Genomic DNA, 24,276 nt, shown 5'->3' with positions numbered 1-24,276 from the left:
TTTTCTGGTGGTTAATTGGAGATAAGAGCCTCACAGACTTTAGTGCCTGTGCTGGCTTTGAACCACGATCCTCAGATCTCAGTCTCCTGAATAGCTAGGACTACATAGGATTACAGGCATAAGCCACTGCACCCTGTCACCAAGCTCACATTTAATGCAGCAACAATTTAATGGAGTATTATATTGAATTAGTATTATATCTATGAAGAATTTTAACTGTATTATTATCTTTAAGTTGTTTTACAAAGAAAGTACCATTCAGCAAATCAGTCTCTAAGTATAATACATCTTAATGGAAGTCACCCTTTCATCATTCTCCTGCCTTTCCAGCCCTTTCTGTACTCTCTGCCTTCCTCCTTCCCCTTTTCCTTTTCTTTTCTCTCCACTTCTGTCTTCTCCTTCTCTCCTTCATTTAACCCTCCCTCCTTTCCTTGCTTTTTCCTCTCTTCCTCCTCATCCATACATTTAGCCATGCAATAAACTTTCATGAGGATTTTTCTGTAGACCAGGGATTAGCCTAGCCACACTGTTGTAGGTCCATGGGAAAAGGACAGAGTTCCATGGTCTTCAAACACAAAAGAGGAGAGGGGAGAGAAAGACATGCTTACAGCCACACTGCTTGTGTCTATGTTGGGACACAGCTAGTGAAGCTTACAGAAATAGAATGTTGGGCCGGGAGTTTGGCCTAGTGCTAAGAGGGCTTGCTTAGCATGCATATAGACTGGGGTTCAATTCCTCAGTACCACAAACATAGAAAAAAGCTGGAAGTGGTGCTGTGGCTCAAGTAGTGGGGTTCTAGCCTTGGGAAAACACAAGGACAGTGCTCAGACCCTGAGCTCAAGCCCAGGACTGCCCCTCCCCCCAAAAAAGAGAGAAAATGATTAACTACTTTCAAATAGCATTGTGTAATACATCTTTTTATATTGAAACTATTAATGCCCATTTTCTTTATAGGTAGTGCCATTATTTCTGTTTTGTTCCTGAAAGAAAATCTGAGAGCCTCTGATTTATTAGGTAAGTAATTATTTAATTCATGCATTTATAGCACTGTGTGATCAAGAAATGAAGTACATAAACATGTATACTTTTAAAACTGAGGAAAAATTACTGAAATGGATGTGAATCTCACTCACTCATAGCTCATGCTGAGTTGGAGGTACTCTTGTCTCATACAAATACTTGCATTTTCATTGTGCCCATTGCTCTTGTTAGTGGCCACTGCAAGTTAGCATTTTGTAATATTGTTGTTATTAATGTTACAAAATTTTTATAGATATAATAAAATACAATGAAGACATCTGTATTAGTTAATAGACCATCCTACTTGAAAATACATTATTTGCTGCCTTGTTACCTCTCTACTCCATCAGAATAAAAACTGTAAAAATTAATGCACTCAGTAACTACCTATTGTAATTTATCTTCTAAATGTAACACAGAAGTATACTCTTCAAACTGTTTATTTTGCGAATACTTATTAATGGAAAATAACAGTAGTTTTCTTGGCCATAAGAAAGATTTCTGTTCTGTAGTGAAACTATCATTTACTCATATCTTCTTGCTTTTGTTGGAAATATCATTGGTGAAAAAATGATAGAATTGTTTGAATTGCTGCTGACATATGAAAATGAGCACAGATACTTTAGACACTTAAAGTAAAACAATGCCTATCCTCTTCTAGGGAGATCTTTTTTTTTTTTTCTTAAATGTGACACTAGTGTTGGTATGTTGAGCATTTGTTTCCCTCCTCATCTTTCTTTCCCTTGAGCCTCACGTCTTGAAAGTGTTTCCATTTTTTCTTTCCCTCCTTGGTTTGATTCTGCTAGTAGAATTTTTAGTCAACATTGTCACATTTTTCATGGTTAAAATGCTTTTCTAAATGCATTCATATGTGTATTGTATCCTTTCCAGCATATTATTTTTTATGTGTTGTGGTTTGTAGAATCATTTGGAGAAGTCATATAAAATCAGAAATAAGAAAGACCAACACATGAACTTTATATATTAAAAAAAATTAATCCTACAATTTTTCTTGTTTATCAAATGTTTTAAGGAAATTGTGTATTTTCTGTTTTTGTTTTTTGTTTTTTGTTTTTTTTTTTTTTGCCAGTCCTGGGCTTGAGCTCAGGGTCTGAACACTGTCCTTGGAATTTCTCAAGGCTCGAGCTCTACCACTTGAGCCTCAGCACCACTTCTGGCTTTTTTCTACATATGTGGTACCTCAGAATTGAACCCCAGTCTTCGTGCATGCTAGGCAAGCACTCTACCACTAGACCAAACTCCCAACTCCTTAATTGTGTATCTTTTCATATAACCTCTACCAATTTTTGTAGTGAATGTTTGATTACTGATTAAATCCAATTTTAAAAGATAATAAAGATGGGTATAATGCAGGTTTTGCTAATTAGCTTGAACATTAATGATAAAAAGATTATTGCTCAGCACTGATGGCCCGTGCTTATAATTCTAGCTACTCAGAAAGCTGAGATCTGAGGATCATGGTTCAAGCCAGCCCAGGCAGGAAAGTCCTTGAGACTCTTGTCTCCAGTTAACTACTGAAGAAGGAACTCAAGTGGTAAGAGCACAAGCATTTAGACCCTAAGTTCAAGCCCCAAGACAAGCACAAAAATTATTATTATAGAATTCTTATCTGTAAATAATTTACAATTTATGATAAACTATAGAAATTCTTAAGTAGACAGTAAAATGTAGCATACATGAGCCTTCAATTTAAAACAATATCCTGAATTTCAACCCTCCTGACATTTTGGGATAGATAATTCATCACTGAAGGAGTTACTGACTGCATTGTGGGATGCTTAGCCTTTCTGCAATCTTTTACCTACTAGATGTCTGTGGTGCCCTTCCCCTCAGTTTTAACAACTACAAATGTCCTCTGAGTAAAAATTTATCCCAAATTGAGATCCACTATTTAGAATAACGAAATTGCTCTTTCTTCTGGCTGGGAAGAGCACAGTGAATTATCACAGCAGAAGCAATTCTTAAATTGGTTTTGACAACCTAACAGGACAAGAAGATCTGAAGAAAAGGATTTGCAGAGGCCCTACAGAGGGACTAACACAGGAAATCTTTTTTTTTTTTTTTTTTTTTTTTTTTTTTTTTGCCAGTCTGGGCTTGAGCTCAGGGCCTGAGCACTGTCCTTGGACTTTCTCAAGGCTAGAGCTCTACCACTTGAGCCTCAGCACCACTTCTGGCTTTTTTCTATATATGTGGTACTGAGGAATTGAACCTAGGTCTTCGTGCATGCTAGGCAAGCACTCTACCACTAGGCCAAACTCCCAGCCCTAACACAGGAAATCTTAACCAGAATGGTAAAGTCAGTTTCTGTTTATTACTAGACTATAGCTGCTGCCCAGAAAGATTAAGAGAAAAATAAATGCAAGTTGTAACTATAACAAAGGAAAATAATAAAACATCAATATGCTCAGCTGAGTTAATTATGAACTTAAAAAAACCAAGATTAGGGGCTGGGAGTTTGGCCTAGTGGTTAAAGTGCTTGCCTAGCATGCACAAAGGCCCAGGTTCGATTCCTTGGTACCACATACATACAAAAAAGCCGGAAGTGGTGCTGAGGCTCAGGTGGTAGAGCTCTAGCCTTGAGAAAGTCCAAGGACAGTGCTCAGGCCCTGAGCTGGCAAAAAAAAAAAAAAAAAAAAAAAAAAACAAGCGAAACATTAGAAGAAGCAATGAATTAGTTCAACAAATTAAAGGATATAAATTAAACTCAGACTCACAAATTCATATTTAGAATGGACTGTGTGACTAACTTCTCTTGATCCCAAGAAATTCCCAAGAGGTAATACTAAAAGTACACACACACACACACACACACACACACACACACTCTATCAAGAAAAGCCAAGCACTTGCAGTCTTAGCTGCTTATGAGTGTGAGATTAGGAGGATTTCAGCTCAAGGCCATCATGGGCAGAAAAGTTTGCAATTCCTTCTCAGTCAAGACCTGGAGATGTTTTCTTTGCTGTAAGAATACTAAACAAGTGAATCATGACACCAGCACACACCTGGATCGCAAGTAAAATTCTATCCCCCAAAATTAGCAGTGCAAAGAAGCAGTAAAAGTGTGGCTTATCAGTAGAATGGCTGGCTGGCAATATGAAGCTGTGAATTTAAACCCAGTTTTGACAAAATAAAATGAAACCTCTAACTAATAATTTAGGAACTATTGGTCTTTTTCCACTAGTAACAAATAGTGAATATGAAACATTTACTCTTGCCAGTTACTATGTTGCATTTCATATGATTTCCTCACTTAAAATCTACTACTTGATGGCTGGGAGTTTGGCCTAGTGGTAGAGTGCTTGCTTAGCATGCACAAAGACCCCAGTTCCATTCCTCCATACCACATACATAAAAAAAAGCTAGAAGGGGTGCTGTGGCTCAAATGGTAGAGCACTAGCCTTGAGAAAAGCCCAAGGACAGTGTTCAGGCCCTAAATTCAAGGCCAGGACTGGCAAAAAAAAAAAAAAAAAAAAAAAAAAGAACATACAGACCCTTCGTCTAATTTTGATTAAGTTCTAAATACTAAGTCCCAGTGATTGTAAATAGAGATTCCCCCCTTGAACACTTGGTTGTTAAACTTGTCATTTAAAATATGATGTAAAAATCAATGTTAATAAAAAAAAAAAGAGGTTAAAGTGCTTTCCCAAATCATGTGACTCACATGATAGAGCAGTGTCTCAACAATGACAACCCGATGAATTTGATCTTCAGGGTCTAGAGAACTGTGTGGCCTTCCCAAAGTTGTATAAGTGTCCTCTTTAATCCTCCATTTCCAGTTCTTTAAAATGTAGATGCCATTACCTGTCTCACAGGATTAAATGAGTTATAAATACTAAAATTCTTCATAGAATAGACTTTATCCCATAATAAGTGCTCAGAAATGTAGCTGTTATTATTAGTGCCATAATAGCACACTACCCACTACTTCACTATGGTCATAGGATATTTTTCAAACTTCAGTAATCCAGGTAACATTTCTCAAGCCTTTGGGTGGTTTGTTGTTGTTGAGTTTTTGCCTTTAACTGAATCGTTTTGGACAAGTCACATTTGCTGCATACCACAGTTAAAAGTGATCATTTCTTACCCTGAATCTAGAGTCCCAGGAATAAAAGAGTTATTTATATCTCTTGTTTCCCATCAGCCAGGAGTAATGGCCTGAGCTGACCACTATCTGAAACATAGCAGCTCATTTCACACGCCGAGCAGCCGGAGAAGAGCTTTCCCCATCCACACTCAGTACTCTGTTAAGTCACATCTGTTTTCTTTGGGCTTTTATTGCTTTTGCCTTGAGAAAAATTTAGCTCTTTCTGTTAAAAGGGAAAAAATGCATTTTTTTTCTTTACAGAGACTAAAACCAAACAAGGAAAAGAGTAGTTAGTGGTGTGCTTTAAAGACTAACATATGAGCATGCTAAAAATTAAATTGTCAAAATGTGAGAAGGAAAATCATTTATTTTCCCCTACTTCAAGCAAATGAAAGTTTGTTTTTCATGATGGAACAAATGAAGATTTGGGGGCCATGTGGAAACAAGCTGAACTAATTTATTGCCAAATGTTGCTCTGTGGCTATGAAGCTTTTCACCACTGGCCTCAAAAAAAATGACCTCACAAAAGCTATGTCTGAAATGAATCTCCAACTATTATTAACTCAATGACAGGCATTGGCCTGTGCTCTGATTCTTAGTGGATTAATAATTCTAAATTATTTTAATGATTATTTTTCCTTTAAAAAGTGCCAAATTTGTCTCCCCTTTAACCAGCCAAAAGCTATAGTATTTTCCTTTCTTTTCCCTCAAGTCATCAAAAATATCAACTCTAACTTGTCAGTGAGATTTAAGCCCAGTTAATGTCACCATAGAAATAAAAATTACAGTCAGCTCATCAGTACCCCCCAGAGACCGATTTGATGACTTCAGATCACCTATAAAAAGGTTGCCCTGCTTAGGAAGTCAGGAGATTAATAGTGAGGTGTTAATAGTGGGTAGTTGAGTCTATTTTTCCCAATAGTAACTCAGTCAAATGGAGGGCCATTTCTAGTTGAGAGGATGAAAGAAGTTTTGATTTCAGAGGAGCCTTTTTTAAATGTGTCTGCCTTGATAGTTTGGTTTCGTTTTCATGTCAGTACTGTACTTGAACTCAGGGCCTTGAGCTCTCACTTGGCTTTTTTGCTCAAGGCTGCCATTCTACCATTTCTCTACCATATCGCCTCTTCTGCCTCTTTGTTGGTTAACTGGAAATAAGAGTCTCATAGACTTTTCTGCCCAGACAAGCTTTGAACCATGATCCTGACATATTAGTTTCTTGAATAAGCTGCCAGTACCTGGTTTAGCCTTTTTCAATAGCAGATTCAGGATTATTGAACTCATAGCATTAGTGAGACTTCTCAGTTTGTTTTTGTTTTTGTTGTTGTTTTGCTGTTTTATTTGTTTGTTTGAGGTTACTCTGCATGAGCTTGAGGAATCCAGAATGACTCTAGTGCTGGAAAGTATTCATAAATGGAATGGTGTATTCTCCCACAGAAGTAATTATTATACTTGCACTGATTGAGAGATACGTTGGTGGGGGGACAAAAGAAAGGAACAGTAGGGGCCAGGAGTTTGGCCTAGTGGTAGAGTGCTTGCCTAGCATGCACGAAGACCCAGGTTTGATTCCTCAGTACCACATACATAGAAAAATGCCGTAAGCGGTGCTGAGGCTCAAGTGGTAGAGCTCTAGCCTTGAGAAAGTCCAAGGACAGTGCTCAGGCCCTGAGCTCAAGCCCAGGACTGGCAAAAAAAAAAAAAAAGGAACAGCAATCTTGTTTGCAGTCAGGTTAGATAATGCTGAAAAACATTTTTTTGGGGGGGGGAGTGGGTTATGGGGATTGAACTCTGGGCCTGGGCACTGTTCCCGAGTTTTTCAGCACAAGGCTACTGCCCTACCCCTTGAGCCACAGTGCCACTTCCAGTTTTCTAGTGGTTAACTGGAGATAAGTGTTTCACAGACTTTAATGCCCAGACTTGCTTTGAACTGCAATCCTCAGATCTCAACCTCCTGAGTAGCTAGGATTGCAGGTGTGAGCCACCTCACTGGGCCTGTCAACTCTTATAGATCAGATTGCAGAAGCCAGGAAATAGGCAATGAATAGATAGGGCATAGTTAACTTCCAGGAGATAGGAACAAGATTCTTAAAGAATGCAGGTTTTAGTTAAGAGAACGAGTAGCCTGGGAAACAGAATGTCAGTTGAGGAGGAACAGTGCACATTATCTTGTAATGTAAAAACTTTGACCCCTGGAGGGGAGGAGGAGGAGGAGAGGGTGAAGACAACAGGTTAGAGGAACCAGTGAAGTAGAGCACTCAGAGGAACCTGATTCTAAGGCAGTGATCCCTAGAATCAGTTATGGTTCATTTCTGTTGAATGTGTCTATAAAACAAAGCCTGCATTCTCACAGCCATATCCAGCTAAACATCAAGTGGCTCCCAAAATACAAACTATTCCTGGAAACATGACTTCAGGGCTATAGATATAGTCAAGCATGGTCAGAAAATAGGATAACCACATTCTCTTTTCCTGGAAGTTCATGTAAAGAACTACTCGTGTTTGTTTAATATCTCTCTGAATACATTCAACCATTTTTAGACTTTGTTTAAGTAGCTGAGGTGTGTGTGGAGGAGGTGGTACTGAGATTTGGAAAACCACAAGCTTGCTAGGCAGGTGCTCTCTCTCTCACTTGAGCCTACCCCCAATCCTTTCCTTTTTTTCTTTCAGTTTTGAATAGGACGTATTTTTGTCTAGGACAACCTCAGACCATAATGCTTCCTGTGTAGTAGATACCACAAATCCATGCCACTATGCCCAGCTTATTGATTGACATGGGAAGAATCTCACTAACTTTTGCCCAGGCTGGCCTTGAACTTGGACCAATCTTTTCTTTACAGATGGTAGTTGCACATACCTTTATGGGGATATTAGTTCTGTCACACTAGTTCTCAGTGAACATCATTTTAGGAAAGCAGTTCTAAGGAAACTTTAGGACCAGAGATTATCTGAGACCAGTCAGAGACACCAGAGACCTCTATCAGGAGGAATCAGTTGCTTTCTGTCTAGCCTCATTCTCTGTCCAGTCATGGAGGTCTACTCAGGTTAAATAGCATGGGAATGACAGTCCCCAGCTTTGTACTCAGCAGCCTTGCTCTTTAATTTATACAAGAGGCAGTTGAATATAACAGTTAAAAACAACTCCTAGATGGGCTGGTGGCTCATGCCCATAATCCTAGCTGCTTAGGAGAATGAAATCTGAGAATCGTAGTTTGAAGCCAACCCTGAAAGACAAATCTGAGAATCTTACATCTCCAATTAACTAGCAAAAAGCCGGAATTATGGCTCAAGTGATGGCAAGTTTTCTGAGTAAGAAGTTTGTATTTTCTAAAAAGAAGAAATGGCATGCCTTCACAGAACTAAAAATAACAAAAAACGACATCCATGCCACTTTTAGAAGACAGTGGGTATAAATAGATACCAAGAAACTTCATTTAATGAAGTGCAAATAACTATCTTCAACACTTCTAAATACTTATGGAAATAGGCTCATGACTCATAAAGGAGACAGTAAAACACATTAAAAGTACAAATGATGTGGAAGGAACAAGTATACAACTCTTGGCAGCTATCCAGAACCACTTTCACAGTTGTCATAGAAACTGAAATGAAAATGTTTGAGAAGATTGGGTGAGTTCATCCCCAAACCAGATAAGAACCCGTCAAAGAAAGAGAACTATAGATACATTCCTTTAATAAATATCTATGTAAAACTTCTCAAAATTATGGCCAACTGACTTCAACAAATAATCAAAACACTTATATACTATGACCAAACAGGATTCATTCCAGGGATGCAATGCTGGTTCAATATACACAGGTCAATTAATGGAATTCAACGCATTAATCTAAGCAAGGACAAGAACCACAGGACCATCTCAATAGATGCAGAAAAAGCATTTGACAAGGTCCAACACCCATTTATGATGTAAACACTAGAGAAACTAGAAATCTATGGAATATTCTTCAGTATCATAAAGGCTGTATAAGACAAACCTACAACTAGATTTATACTTAATGGAGAAAATTTTTAAAACCATTTCCTCTAAAATCAGGAATGAGACAAGGAGGTCTGTTCTCTCCATTCCCCTTCAGAATAGTATTGGAATTCCTAGCTAGAGCAATAAAGCAGAGGCAAACATAAAGGTGATCCAAATACCAAATATAGAAAGAAGAAGTAAAACTCTCCCACTTTGCAGATGACATGATCATGTATTTAAAGAACTACATGTCTCTCCTGAGTTATTTGAACTGATTTAAAACTTTGGCAAAGTAGCAGAGTATAACATTAACCCACAAAAATTAGTAGTTTTTCTGTATGCCAACAATGAAATCAGAAAAGCAATTCCTTTTGAAATAGCCTCAAAAAAATCTAGGAATTAATCAAAGAAGTGAAGGCCCTCTATGGTGAAAACTTTAAAAACCTGAAAAAGGAAATTAAAGCAAATTTAAGGAAGTGAAAAAACCTCCTTTTCTTCTGGATTGGGAGGATTAACATTGTGAAAATGGCAAGACTGCCAAAAGCTGTCTATATATTCAATGCAATACCCATCAATATCCCAGCAACATTCTTTAATGGAATAGAAGAAGTTATCTAAAAAATTCATATGGAATAACTGAAGACCTGAATAGCAAAAACAATTCTTAGCAAGAAAAAAGTGCTTAAAGAATTTCAATTCCAAACTTCAAACCCTATTATAAAGCCATAGTTATAAAAGCAGCTTGGTACTGGCATATGAACAAGCCTGAGGACCAATGAAATACACTTGAGGACCCAGAAATGATCCCGCAGTCCTATGGCCACTTAATCTTTGATAACAAAGCCAAAGTCATCAGATGGAAGAAAGATAGCCTCTTCAACAAATGGTGCCAGCATAATTGGCCATATACATGTAGAAAACTGAAGTTAGATCCTTATGTGCCACCCTGCACCAGACTCAATTCCAAATGGATCAAAGACCTCGAGGTAAGAGCAGATACCCTGAAAATATTACAGGAAGGGACAAGAGATACACTAGGGATCCTTGGCACAGGTCAGGGCTTCCTAAATAAAGGTCCAGAAACACAACAAATCAAAGAAAAGCTGGATAAATGGGATGGCACTAAACTGCAAAACTTCTGCCTGGCAAAGGACATAGCTAGCAAGATAAATAGAAAGCCCACAGACTGGGGAAAGATTTTCACTAGTTATACAACAGACAAGGGCCTCATATCTAAAATATGCCTTGACCTCAAAAAATTACCCCCCCCAAAACAACCACCCCATTAATAAGTGGGCCAAAGAAATAAAAAGAGACTTCTCTAGAGAGGAAATAAAAATAACCAATAGACACATGAGGAAATGTCTAACATATCTGGCCATAAAAGAAATACAAATCAAAACTACATTGAGATTCCACCTCACCCCAGTCAGAATGGCTGCTATCAAGAAAACAAGTAACAGATGCTGTCATGGATATGGCCAAAAGGGTATGCTACTACACTGTTGGTAGGAATGTAAACTGTTTCACCGACTCTGGAAAGCAGTGTGGAAGTTTTTCCAAAAGACTACACATAGATCCAACAATCCCTTCTGGGCATTTAACCAAAGCAAGGACACCCTAAACTACCAGCACAACTGTGTTCATTGCAGCAGCATCTACTGTAGCTTAGCTATGCAAAGAACCCAGATACCCCTCAGTAGATGAATGGATCAAGGAAATGTGGTATATATACATAATGGAATTCTATGCTGCCATCAGAAATAATGACATCACCCCATGCATAAGAAAATGGAAAGACTTGGAAAATTCATATAAATGAAGTAAGCCACACCCAAAGAAACATGGAAGTGGAGGTGTAGCTCAAATGGTATAATACCATTCTTTAGTGGACAGACCTCAAGTACACAAAGCCCTGAGTTCAAGCTCCAGTACTGATCTAAAAGAGGTAGGGGTGAAGAGTAGGGAAAAAGAAATAATAGAAGGAAAAACATGGCCAAATACATTATATGTACTTATGGTAATATTACAACAAATACATTATATGCATTTATGGTAATATTGCAACGAAATCCCTTTTACAAATAATACACACATAAAAAAAATAAAGATTTGGGGCCAGGAGTTTGGCCTGGTGGTAGTGTGCTTGCCTAGCATGCAGGAAGACCCAGGTTCAATTCCTTGGTACCACATACATAGAAAAAAAGCCAGAAGTGGTGCTGAGGCTCAAGTGGTAGAGCTCTAGCCTTGAGAAAGCCAAAGGACAGTGCTCAGGCCCTGAGTCCAAGCCCCCCAACTGGCAAAAAAAAAAAAAAGATTTTTCACTAATCACTGATGGCTCACACCTGCAATCCTAGCTACTTAGGAAGCTGAGATCTGAGGATCACAGTTTGAAGCTAGCCCAGGCAAGAAAGTCTGTGAGACTCTATCTCCAATAAACTGCTCAGAAGAAGCTGGAAGTGGTACTGTGGCTCAACTGGTAGAGCACTAGCCTTGAGAAGATAAACAAGTTCAGGGACAGTGCCCAGGCTCTGAGTTCAAGCCCCAGAACCAGTGTGCGTGCACACACACACACACACACACACACACACACACACACACACACACACAAATAAAAGTAAAAATAAAAGCTTTCAATGGATTTGTGCTAGTTTAGTCTCCAAAGTTTAAAACCTTATATTCTTTATAAAATAATAATAATATTAAATAAGGTGAACTATGCAGCTTTTGTGTAGCTGGTGGTTTTAGCCCTAGGGATCATTATGTTGGTCATCATGTATCAAATACTGCTGAGCTCCCTTGCCTCACAGCGTATGTCTACCTGCCACCTAGACCCTCTGGGAACATTATGTGGAATCATTACATAACCCCTTCTTTTTCTTCCAGAGAAAGGACATAACAGACTGAGCATTTTCCCTCCAAGTTCTTATATATAGTTTTTATTTTTCTTTTATTGCAGTGTTTAATAATGTATATTGTTTTTCCTGTTAGATGTTCTCACTAGAAACAGCTTTAGAAATTATGTATATAACCGTATCTTACAAAGTGCTGCAGAATACATTAGAAGAAACTTCTTTGGAGCTTTTATAAGAGTGTGAATAGGTGTTTTCTGGCTTGTGTGAAATATCAAGCACTATTTGTTCTCAGAAACTAGAGGTCAGAATCTAAATCATACTGGTGCAGAGGAATAGGAAATTTGTGCCTTCAAACTATGAGATTTTTTTAGACAAGCCAGATTGGTTTCAGGTTAAAATTGGTGTTGGTTGTAAATTATATCCACAGCACTGATCCCAGGGATGAAACAAATTGAATTAAGTTTTCAAATGTCTGAAAAATACTACTTAGACAGTTTTTCTCAGGCTGCTCATTGCATGTAAACATGCTGTTTTCAGCATTGTTCAGAAGGTCAAGTCCTCCATTTACCCCTCTTTTAGTAGTTGCTCCTTCCCATTCATATTCCCTTCCTCCATGGTTTTATTTTTATTTTTTGGTTGGTTATGGGGCTTAAACTCAGGGCCTAGGCACTGTGTCTGAGCTCTTTGCTGAAGGCTAGTACTCTATCACTTTGAGCCATGGCTCTACTTCCAGTTTTCTGGTGGTTAATTGGTGATAAGAATCTCATGGAATTTTCTTCTGGGGTTGGCTTTGAACCAGGATCCTCAGATCGCAGCCTCCTCAGTCACTAGGATTACAGGCATGAGTCACCAGTGCTGGTTTTATTTTTTCATATGTTTCTTTGTTTGTGTGCCAGTCCTGGGTCTTGAACTTGGAGCCTGGGCATTGTCCCTAAGCTTCTTTAGTTCAAGGTTAGCACTCTACCACCTCAGCCATAGCACTACTTCTGGCCTTTTCTGAGCAGCTTATTGGAAATAAAGAGTCTCACATACTTTCCTGCTGGGGCTGGCTACTAACTGCAATCCTCAGATCTCAGCTTTATTAGCTAAGATTACAGGCATGAGCCATGGGGACCTGTCCCTCCATAGTTTTAAATAATGTTAATAAAACAGTGGTAAGAGGCCCAGTTTGATGACTCACACCTGTAATCCTAGCTACTCAGGAGGCTAAGATCTGAGGCTTGTGGTAAAACGCTAGCCTGGACATGAAAGTCCATGAGACTCTTATCTCTTCCAATTAACCACCAGAAAATCACAAGTGGCACTGTGGCTCCAGTGGCAGAGAGCTAGCCTTGAGCTGAAGAGTTCAGGGACAGCACCCAGGCCCAGGACCAATAAAAATGAAGTAAAAAAATGGAAGACCCTATCAGAAAAAAAATAACTGAAGCAAAAGGAGGATTGAGGGTATGGGTCAAGTGGTAGAATGATTGCCCAGCAAAACCAAGACCCTGGGCGCTGTCCCTGAGCTCTTCAGCTCAAGGTTACTGCCTTACCCTTTGAGCCACAGCGCCACTTCCAGTTTTCTAGTGGTTAATTGGAGATAAGAGTCTCATGAACTTTAGTGCCAGAGCTGGCTTTGAACCTTGATCCTCAGACCTCAGCCTCCTGCGTACTAGGATTTCTGGCGTGAGCCACTGCATCTGACTCCAATAAATTCTTGACTGTGTTCTCCCTTTGCCCTTTCACTTGTCTATCACTATCCCCTTGGCCCCACTCCATCTCTTGCAAGGCACTCATTTCTTGGTACTTACTTTGTTGGAGTTGGTCTTTCTGAAGAATTATACTCTATGAGCTCTCCATAGAGTCTGTTTTAGTTAATTCATTTGCAACCGCTTGCATACCACCCAATGTGCTTACTTCTAGATTTATAGGCACATAAATCCATGTGTCTCTCTTGCTTACTTCACTTAATATAATTTTTCCCAAGTCTTTCCATTTCCTTGTGAATGGTGCAATATCATTCTTTCTGATGGATGAGTACAGTTCCATTGTTGCCATTGCTTTTTTCTGTAGAAATGACTCTAAGCAATGGCAGTGAGCTTCGAAGTGCAAAAGCAAAGTGAGCATAGACGCTCTAGAGATAAGTAAATATACACCATGACGGACCGTGTATGAGTTTTCCTGTCCTCTGAGCTCTGCAATCCAGCTCTAGATTAGGATCTAGATCCATTATACACTTGTTAACCCGCATGGAAATAGTCAACATGGATGTGTTCTCACATCTCCATGTGCGTGTACTTGGGAGAAGCATCCCTGGATTCATCTAGAACAAAGAGAAAAGTCAAATCACTTCCTACACCATCCATTCCCTGGCTTCTTTCTTGAAGGCCTGGCCTCTATTTTGGAGGCCTTTGATGAAATATATTTTAATTGGACAGTGCATTGGCAAGTAATATTCTGTGTCTAGGTAATGTTTATACTAATGCAAAGCTTTGAAGTATCTCTTTTCAATTTGATTTGTCTTTTGCATTTTTCTCTCAAGGTATAACATTGGCCTTCACTGGAACATATTTATTGGTGAACTTTGCTCCAAACGTAACTCAAGCTATCTCTGCAAGAACAGTACAGTATTACTTTGTTGGCTGGCAGTTTCTGCTCTATGTGGTAAGAATGCAAAATGTTTTACTGTCCCTGAAGTATATTATTCAGATCACCTTTATCTGCAGATGTTAGAAAAATGGATGCACTCTTTTCTTCTTAGCAAATACCTGGTTAAGAGGTAAATACCCCAAATTGAAGTATTTGGAATACTAAATTGACAATATAAGCATAGTTGAAAAAGTCCTTGAGGAAAGAAAAACTGAAAGAAGCAAGTACAAAGCTGAGAGATAAAGAGGAGGAAGATGTGGGGAGGAGGAAGAGATAAGGAGGAGGAAGAGTTGAATAAACTGATGCATTTGGAGGTATTCATTGGGAAGTTTCATTTGATACAGTGGCTATATACAGTGAATATAAATAAAGGACACAGTCAAAATAGTGGGTGGATAACTCATTACAGAATTCAAAAAAATTGGAGAAGAAAATTCTAGAAAGAGCAGGTAGTAATAAGAAAAGTGGATAGTCTAGCTGAGCACTTAACCAAGAAATAGATTAGTAAGACAGTGAACTCAATAAAAAGATTAAAAAGCATCCTTGGGCGGGAATATGACTTAGTAGTAGAGTGCTTGCCTAGCATGCAGAAATTCCTAAGTTCGATTCCTCAACACCACATAAACAAAAGAAGCCAGAAGTAGCACTGTGGCTCAATTGGTAGAGCACTAGCCTTGAACACAGAGGCTCAGGGATAGAGCCCAGGTCCTGAGTTCAAACCCCAGGACTGACAAAAAAAAAAAGAAGAAGAAAAAAAAAGCATTCAGAATCATACATTTTTAGGACTACAAGTGGCTTAAAACAGCTGTCTTATTTTAGCCCTCTGTAATTTGTGGGGGGAGGGAGAAAAATGAGCCATATGCCAGTGTCTCGTATTTATAATCCTGCCTACTCTGGAGGCTGAGATTTAAAGGATTGCTATTTGAAAGCAGCCTAGGGAAAAAAAATGTGCTAGACTCTACGTCCAAAATAATTAGCAAAAAGTAGGAGTAGAGGGGCAGAGTCCTGGAACCTACAGTCAGTCACTCAGAGGCCCTGGAAACCTTCTGGCCCTCTTCTGATCCAGTTCTGATCCATTCTGATCTGTCAAAATGAGCATGAGATCCATACCCTCGCTTCAGCACCTTGCCATGCAAGGCCAACTGAGCAACCGCTTCTTGGACTTCTTAAGGCCCGATGACATGCCAGTTCCACTGTACCCCTCACTCTTCATGGAGGTATGTTCTAAGGGACACATAGAGGGTGCTGAAGGCAGTTGTGCAGGCCTGGCCCTTCCCCTGCCTACCCCTGGGAGACCTGGAAGAAACTCCAGAGCGAGAAGCCTTCCAAGCTGTCCTGGATGGGCTCGATCTGTTACTTGCCGAGAACGAGCGCCCCAGTCGGTGGAAACTGCAGAATGAGCACCCAAACATCTGGGTTGAGGAGGCAGACACCTCCATGGCTCAGATCTCTTACCCTGACACGTGCAATGACGAGCCAACAGAGAGTTACTCTTCAAGGATGAGTGAAGAGCAGCCCTTGAGGATAGCTGTGGAGCACGTCATCATCAAAGATGGTGCCAAGGACCCTTTGAAAGCATCCCTGCTCCAGTGGGTCAGGAAGAGGAAAGGCCGAGTCCAATTGTGCTCCAGGAAGCTGCAGATTCAATCAGGCTCTATCTACAGAATCCAGAAGGCTCTGCTGGCAGTGCTGCTTGATTCCGTCCAGGAGCTGAAAGTGGATACGTTCTAGCCTCAAGAAACCATGAAGAAATTTGCTCCTTATCTGAGCCTGATGAAGGACCTCCATGTGCTCAACTTCTCTAAGATGAGTGTCAGCTTCTACACTCGCAAGCACAAGGATTTCTGGTATTCCTGCAAATACACAGTCCATCTGGGGCAGCTGCAGCATCTGCAGGAGCCTCGTGTGGACCACGTCTTCTTCCTTTACGGAAGGCTGACTGCCATCCTGAGAGCCAGCCACCTTTGCAGATCCTGTCTCTGAGTTTCTATCCACTTGAAGAAGCTGATGTGGAGTTTTTGTCTCGGTGTGTCTCGGTGTCCCTGCACCAAGCAACTCAAGCACCTGCGTCTGAGGAGTATGTTCATGGACTGCTTCTGTCCCCAGAACCTGCGATCACTGCTGCAGCAAGTGGCCAGCACCCTGGAGACCCTTGCCCTGGAGGGCTGTTCCATCACTGATGCCCAGATCTTGCCCATGCTACCTGCCTTGAGCGAGTGCTCCAAGCTCACCTCCTTCAGCTTCTATGGAAACCACATCTCCATTGCTGCCCTTCTTAATTTGCTGAAACACATGGCTAGCCTGAGCCATTTAAGCCGAGGCCTCTATCCTGCACCTCTAGAGAGCTACCAGCATCCAGATCGGTGTCTGGTGAACACTGACCCTTGGAGGTTTATCCAGATTAAGGATCTGTTGCTGTCAACATTGAGAGCCCTACAGCCAAGCCAGAAAATCCAGATCTGCATTTACTTCTCTCTTCGCAAAAAGATGTGCAAACTGATTAGCTGGGAGCCCCAGGACGACTGGTTAGTCATAGAGGACCTTCTTCCTGGCTTTTCTGCTCTGCTATGTTAGCCATGCCTTGTCTCTCCCGCACTCTGTTCAGAGCACTCTGATACGAAAGTTAATCCAGAATTGCTTTCTCCAGGGGGCAAAATCGCCAAAGTTTGGTGTGGATATATGAGACAGTGTGTTCGCTCCTGACCTTTCCAGTGGAATAATAGCTCTGGAGCCTACAGAGTTACTGAGTGCATTTGGGGTACTTTCCTCCTGTGCACACATCATCAGGAAACTGAACTGAGTTGAGCATGGACAAAACTGGATTGCCATCTTGTTTTTCTAAATGGTTGTAACCAAACGCAAAGTTATGTGCAAATCCCTTACTATCTGTAAGTTGTGGTATCTCATATAAAATCAATGGAAATGAAAAAAAAAGTAGGAGTAGAGGCATGACTCAAGTGGCAGAGTACCCATCTGGCAAGTATGAGGCCCTGAGTTCTACTTTTAGTACTACAAATAAGCATAAAAAAGCAAAGCAAAGTAACATAACCCTACTTTATATAAAAAGTGCTATTTTTAAAAGTGCTATTTACAGGGGCATATTTACTGGTGAACTTTGCTCAAAATGTGACTCAGGAGACCAGAGCAAGTCCCAGTCTATGTGAGAATCCATTTCTTTCTTTTCTTTTCTTTTCTTTTTTGACAGTCCTGGCTTGAACTCAGGGCCTGAGCACTGTCCTTGGGCTTTCTCAAAGCCTGAGCTCTACCACTTGAGCCTCAGCAACACTTCCAGCTTATTCTATGTATATAGTACGGAGGAATTGAACTCAGGTCTTTGTGCATGGTAGGCAAGCAGTCTACCACTAGGCCAAACTCCTAGCCCCTGAAGAATCTATTTCTGTCAGCAAGAGTTCAAATCCTAAGGAAAGAAATGGGTAATTCATGTTTGGCATTCTTGCATGCCTACACTTATTTGATCACAGTTCCTTGTTCTTGAAGGCACTTTGTTAGTGATACCTATTAGTGTGTTCTAAAGAACGCACATGAGAAGCACAGCTCTAAGTCTCAATTACTTTGTCTTCTTTGGCAGGCTTGATCAGGGTTGTTTTGCCCATATAGGTTGTCCAACACATTATTCAGATTGAGATCTCTGTTGTAAACAAAGTCCTTCACAAGCAATCCGCACAGTGATCATTTTCTCTCCTCCAGACCAAAAATTAAAGCAGCAGCAGAGACCAAGTCTGTCATTTGGAGCCATTCAGTAACCCAAAGCTAATTATTAAGTCTGCCTTTCTGACAAAGCTGCTTAAAATACCCACCATCAGGTGCTAAGAACCTGAAGGGAAGAAATACGTATTTGTACAAGACCTCAAGGTCTCCATCTGTGATGGCCCACTGTGGTACTATCTGGATTGGAGTGTCACTTTCACCCTTGCTTAAGAAGAGGCTTTAGCAGGAAGCTGTCCTGGCAGCTACCAGCACTCATTGAGCAACCAAGTGTATGTGCAGCCCTCCCTGTGCTCTGCTTACCCATTTAACAGCTCTGCGTGTGCCAGGTATCCTCTGCAGCTCAGCAATTGGAAGTGGAGGTCCAGTCACTGGCCCAAGTTATCATAGCAGGAAGTGGAAGAGCCAGGATTCAAAGCTAGCCTGTCCTTGTCTGGGGTGGCTGGGTGGTAGCATGTTCCTAAAGACATTGTCCACGTAAATCTTTTGTCCAGACTTGGTCTCAGAGAGAAACCCACTTCTTTTGGACAAAATAGCCTGCGCCTACAAGAAGGCACTTTGTCATTATATACTATGTGGGAAATGAGCTATACAACTTGGGGGAGAAGGGAGACAAAATAAGGAAAAACTGAAAGAATGAAGGAGTGGGTGACACTGTTCAAAAGGAAATGCACTCATTGCCTGACTTCTGTAACTGTAACCCTTCCATATATCACCTTGACAATAAAATTTTAAAAGAAGGAAGGGAAGGAGGGAGAGCAGGCAGGCAAGGAAACAAGCAAGCAAGCTTGGTGAGCCAAGAGGACATAAAGCCAGATTCATATGTTGGCACCAGAAGTGGATCACTCATTGTCTCTTTTGCCACTTTATCAACCCCAGTTTGCCAATGTCTTTTACCACTGAAAACAGAGCTACTAAGTCTAATTATTAGACTTGTGCGCCAAACCAGAAAACCTACTCATCAGGATACTCATTCTGCAATTCTATTCCACGGCCGGGAGTGCATGCCTGGCATGTATGAAGCCCTGGGTTCGATTCCTCCATACCACATACACAGAAAATTCAAGAAATGGTGCTGTGGCTCAAATGGTGGAACACTAGCCTTGATGAAAGCCAAGGACAGTTCCCAAGCTCTGAGTTCAAGCTCCAGGACTAGCCAAAAAAAAAAAAGATTCTATTCCTCTGGAAAGACTTCAAAACGAGCATTCATTTTCTATTCTGTAACAAGTTCTCCAAAAGCAAGTGGCTTAAAACAACACCATTTATTACCCTACAGTTCTCCAGGCCAGGTCTCAGTGGAGTGGCTATTGGTGGGCGGTGCTCCCTGCCAGAGGCTCCAGGGATAAACCTGTTTCCTTGCCTTTCCCAGCATTCCTCAGCCTGGGTCTTTCCCACATTACAGCCCCTCTGGACACAGCTAATTGAAGGATTTGTGTGATTGCAGAAGGATTGTGCGATGGGCCAATTACCCAGGATAATCTTCCCATCTCAAGTTCATAATCTCCATCACATTCACAAAGTGCCTTGCCATATGGGATAGCATAGTCCCATGTTCTGGACCTCCTTGGACAGCTATCGTGCTGCCCATTAGGGCTGCATCATTTGATCCTTCGAGACTCAGTTGTCTAATCTGTAAAATAGGGATATAACAACCACCTCCTTAGGTGATGATGAGGATCCGATAAATTGATACAAATAGAGACTTGAGAATGGTGTGCCGGGGCAGGCACACAGTCAGACAGCAGTCAGTGACAGTCTCCTCTAGGGCACAGCATCCTGAGGGAGAAAAAAAAATGTTGTGGTGGAAGAGCTGACATTAATTCGTTCTGCTTGAATATTTCATTCCTGGGAGCTATGTAACCTCTTGGCCCAAGACAGAACCCAGAGCAACCAACCAGGGTCATTCCATGAATAGTGAGAACTTGTGTCTTATCTATCTGAAGCCACAGAAGTGAGGATTGAAAAAGGTTTTGGCTGGGAGCATGGCCTAGTGGTAGAGTGCCTGCCTAGCATGCACGAAGCCCTGGGTTCAATTTCTTGGTACCACATATGCAGAAAAAGCTAGAAATGGTGCTGTGGCTCAAGTGGTAGAGCCTTAGCCTTGTGAAAGCCCAAGGACAGTGCCCAGGCCCTGGGCTCAAGCCCTAGGACTGGCAAAAAGAAAAAGAAAAAGTTTTTAAAGTTTCATGATAACTTTAAGCAATGTCAACCAATTCTTATCATGATGACTTTAAGCAATGTTAATCACTTCTTATCAAGACGGCTTTGGGCAATGTTAATCGCTTCTCATTTATCCTGTTTGTGACTTGATTACTATTTTGTATGAATGTAGCCTCTGGCAGTTCCCTAGTTTTAAGAAAAGTATTTGAGGTCGGAACTTGAGATAAACTGGGCTGCAGTCTTAAGCTCACAGCCTTCTTGGACTGCTGACTTGGGCTGTAGTCCTCCCGAACCACCCCCCCCCCAAAAAAAAAGTTATGCATGTTTCCTTAGAACTGGTAACAACTACCTTCTTCCTTCCTTGTATCCCACCAAAAGAACTAAGAGTCAGCACATAAGTGGGCGCCAGTTCTACACTCCTGTTCTGGTCCTCCCTCCATGACAGCAGGCCTGCTGTGAGGGACTCTCACTGCATCCCATGAGAAATGGAAACCTGGGCTCACAAACACCTGGCTGAGGGTCTTTCTGTGAACCACCAGTGAGGTGAACCAACTCCAGAACACCCAGTGGCCCAGTGGTAGTCTGAGGGAACGCAAAGAGGTGGCACTATAATATCTTTTGTAGCATGGCTCAATTAAAGGCCTACCAACTTTGTTCTGTAAGGAAACACAACAAATCATTGGTTTAATTTTCCATATTAGATGAAAAGGTTTTTAAATGAGAAAGATAACATCCTGCAGCTTCCCGAACCCACGGAGGATTAAAGGAGTCCACAAACCAACACACACACACACACACCCTTCAAACAGATACTGAATTTGATTCAGAAAACATTCTTAAGTAGAATATCATCTTGGAAACAGCCAAGTTCCTAACTCCATCCACTCTTTAAGGTGGCTATTAGTATTTATTGAAAGGGGCTAGATTTAATGTTCTTATAAATCCAAAATGCTTTCCTGTGTGCTACAAGACAGCACAATGTGAAATAAGCCCTGAGAGATGCTGTAACTAACTGATGTCAGGATTTTGATCATAACCTGTAACATGGAGTCACTCAAGTGCCTAACTCCCAACAATTTATAAGAAAAAAAAAGTGATCATGCTTTTACTTCTCTGCTGTCAGGAAAATAAACCTTCATATTTACGATTTCAGTTTGGAGATATCATCTCTTCTCAAAATGTAACAGGAATTTGGCTTGGGTAGGACTGAGAGCAGCCAAAAATGTTTCTGAATGTTAAAACTAAAACCAAATCCAAAATTCTGGGGGTTTTTTAGAGTTTCCTTTCATTTAACAAGGAGTCTCTTCATTTGGCAAAGTTGTTCTTAATGGATTAAAGGTATAATTTAGTTATTGATCCAACACTTATTGACGAACTGTTGAAAGGCAAGAATAAAATCAGACACAAATCAGAAGCTGATTACAGTCATCCAAAGAAGATGGCAGAGAGAAGGAGCTCAGGCTTGTGCTACAAGTCCTGTGATGAGGCCACTCGCTGAGGCGACAAAGGCCCTAGAAGGAGTAACTTCAAATAAGGAATCAAGAGTTAAATGCTGGGCTGGACATGACAGTGTACACCTATAATCCTAGCACACAAAGCTAATACATGAGGATTATGTCTCTGAGGCTAGCCTAGACTACACAGCAAGACTGTCGTGATCAAATGTTAGCCAGGCATCAGGGTGACTCATACCGGTAACTCTAGCTACTCTGGAGTCCTAGATCTGAGGAGCTTGGTTTGAAGCCCGCTGGGACAAGAAAGTCCATGAGACTCTTATTCTCTAATAAATGACTAAAAATAAAAAACACAGAAATGGAGCTGTGGATCAAGTGGTAGAATACTAGCTTTGAGCAAAAGGCTCAGGGACAGTGTCCAGGCCCTGAATTCAACCCCAAAACCAGCAGAAGGAAAAAAAAAAAAAACAACAGTCAGTTGTTGCCTATGCTGGTATGGCGTTGTGTGTTAAACAGACATGTAAATAGCTGAGCAAATGAGGCTGATAGCGCAGGAAGTTAGACTTGGAGCATTCCAGTGATCTGGCCATCGCTGGTGGTGTGCAGTCTGTGTGACTGAGTCTCTTTGCACTGCTCCCCTATTTATAATCATCCCCTTCAACTCTTACAAGAACAATGTGGCATTCTGAAGACTTTATATAAAATAACTTACTCTTTTTCATTTGCAGATTTTAGAAATATTAGTTTTCTGCATCCTCCTCTATTTCCACAAAAGAAAAAGAATGACACACATCGCAGTCTTGCTGGCTCTGGTGGCACTACTGGGTAAGGAACTGTGTTATGTTCTCTTCAATTTAGTCTGGCTAAATTGTAAATGAGCATTCTAGTCCTGTCTCACTGTTCCCACTTTTCAATAGAAAGATACAGAATCTAAATTATACCAGTTAGATGTTGCATGCCTACTACCTGATTGATATGTATTTAATTTTTTTAATGTGTGTATGAGAACACCTAGACTTTTACTGATAAAGATAACCAACATTCTTTTTGTTTACTTTTATTCTGAAAATCCGTTCCTGTGCTGTAAGTTTTTGTTTCCTCTGAGAAATCTTTGTCTTCTACAACCACCTCTTATGATTCAGGCACAATTGGTTCTTTTCGGTGAGGACCATCTCTGTGGTAGGGAGCTGGTGTAGAGCTCTGTTAACAGCATCACGTCTTGGCGCTTTGTTTACCCGGATTTGCTCATGCCCAGACACTCTCCATCTAAGCTCTTTAGTTCAGCATTACTCTCTGCATTCTTAAGGCTGTGCAGCAGGAATTCAGCATTCTTCCGGGGCCTCGGACCTTGTCCAGCCTCCCATGGCTTGGTTTAATCACACCTACCAACTCCACAGCCTGAATGGCACACCTTGCTTCTTTAAAGTAACATCTCTCAAGTTCATGGGGCTTTTTGTATATCCACACCTTCAGCCTGGACCATTTCTTGGGTGTTCTTAAAGTGATGGTGAAGATTTGAAATTCTTGATTCCCATGCATTTGTGGGGTTTTCTAAGACAAGAGAGTAGCAAAACGTTTTTACATCTCACCTCAGGTCACTTATACAGGAAGAGATTTTTGTTTTCTTTTGTTTCTTTTTCTCTCCTGAGTCTTGAACCTAAAGGCTTATGCTTGTGAGGCAGGCACTCTTACCACTTGAGCCACATCCTCAGCTATTTTTTTTAATATATAGAAAGGTTATTTTTTCTTCTTAGCCTAGTACCTATTTTTCTTCCAGTTATTTTCCTTTAAAAATAACTAATATGTTATGGAAAATCTGCAAGAAAATGCAAAACTAAGCTGGGCACAGTGGCTCACACCTGTAATCCTAGCTACTCAGGAGGCTGAGATTTGAGGATCGAAGTTCAAAGCCAGCTCAGCCACCAAAGTTCATGAGACTCTTACCTCCAATTAATCAACAGAAAACCGGAATGGTGCTGTGGCTCAAGGGAGCCTTCAGCTGAAGAGCTCAGAGACAACACCCAGGCCAAGAGTTTAAGTCCCATGACCAAAAAAAGCAAAACTACATTAGCATAAATATAAGGTGAATAGGAAACTACTCTCAGCTCCTAGAAAATAGATAAAGAGATGTAAAAAATGTTAAAATAGAGTATCTGAATATTTAAATCAACACCTTTTTCAAATCTTGAAAATGGAAAACACACCTTCTGTCCAGTGGCTGTGAATCATCTGCAAAAGCTGACCACCAAAAAAAAAAAAAACCCTCTGATTAATTCCAGAATTTGTACAAATAGTACAGAGCACATGGTCAAAACACAATGAAATAAAAACAGAAAATAATAACAAAAATAGAA

The 24,276-nt window shown here is 40.6% G+C and overlaps 1 protein-coding gene across 2 annotated transcripts in view; it reads left to right on the top strand.

The window, feature by feature from the left end:
* The window catches only part of Nipal2 (NIPA like domain containing 2), a 79,491-nt gene that overhangs the window by 38,794 nt on the left and 16,421 nt on the right, over positions 1–24,276 (top strand). For both annotated transcript variants that reach the window (XM_090339126.1, XM_090339125.1), the window contains exons 4-6: positions 955–1,014; positions 14,476–14,597; positions 22,651–22,747. In XM_090339126.1, the coding sequence (XP_090195252.1) occupies positions 955–1,014; positions 14,476–14,597; positions 22,651–22,747 (279 nt within the window). The remainder of the gene's footprint in view (positions 1–954; positions 1,015–14,475; positions 14,598–22,650; positions 22,748–24,276) is intronic.

Source organism: Megascapheus bottae, chromosome 9 (assembly GCF_031878675.1).
Source record: "Megascapheus bottae isolate mThoBot1 chromosome 9, mThoBot2.hap1, whole genome shotgun sequence".
In the NCBI taxonomy this organism is placed as follows: Eukaryota; Metazoa; Chordata; class Mammalia; order Rodentia; family Geomyidae; genus Megascapheus; species Megascapheus bottae.
The sequence above is the reverse complement of the archived record's forward strand: the minus strand, read 5'-3'. Positions and strand labels throughout refer to the sequence as shown.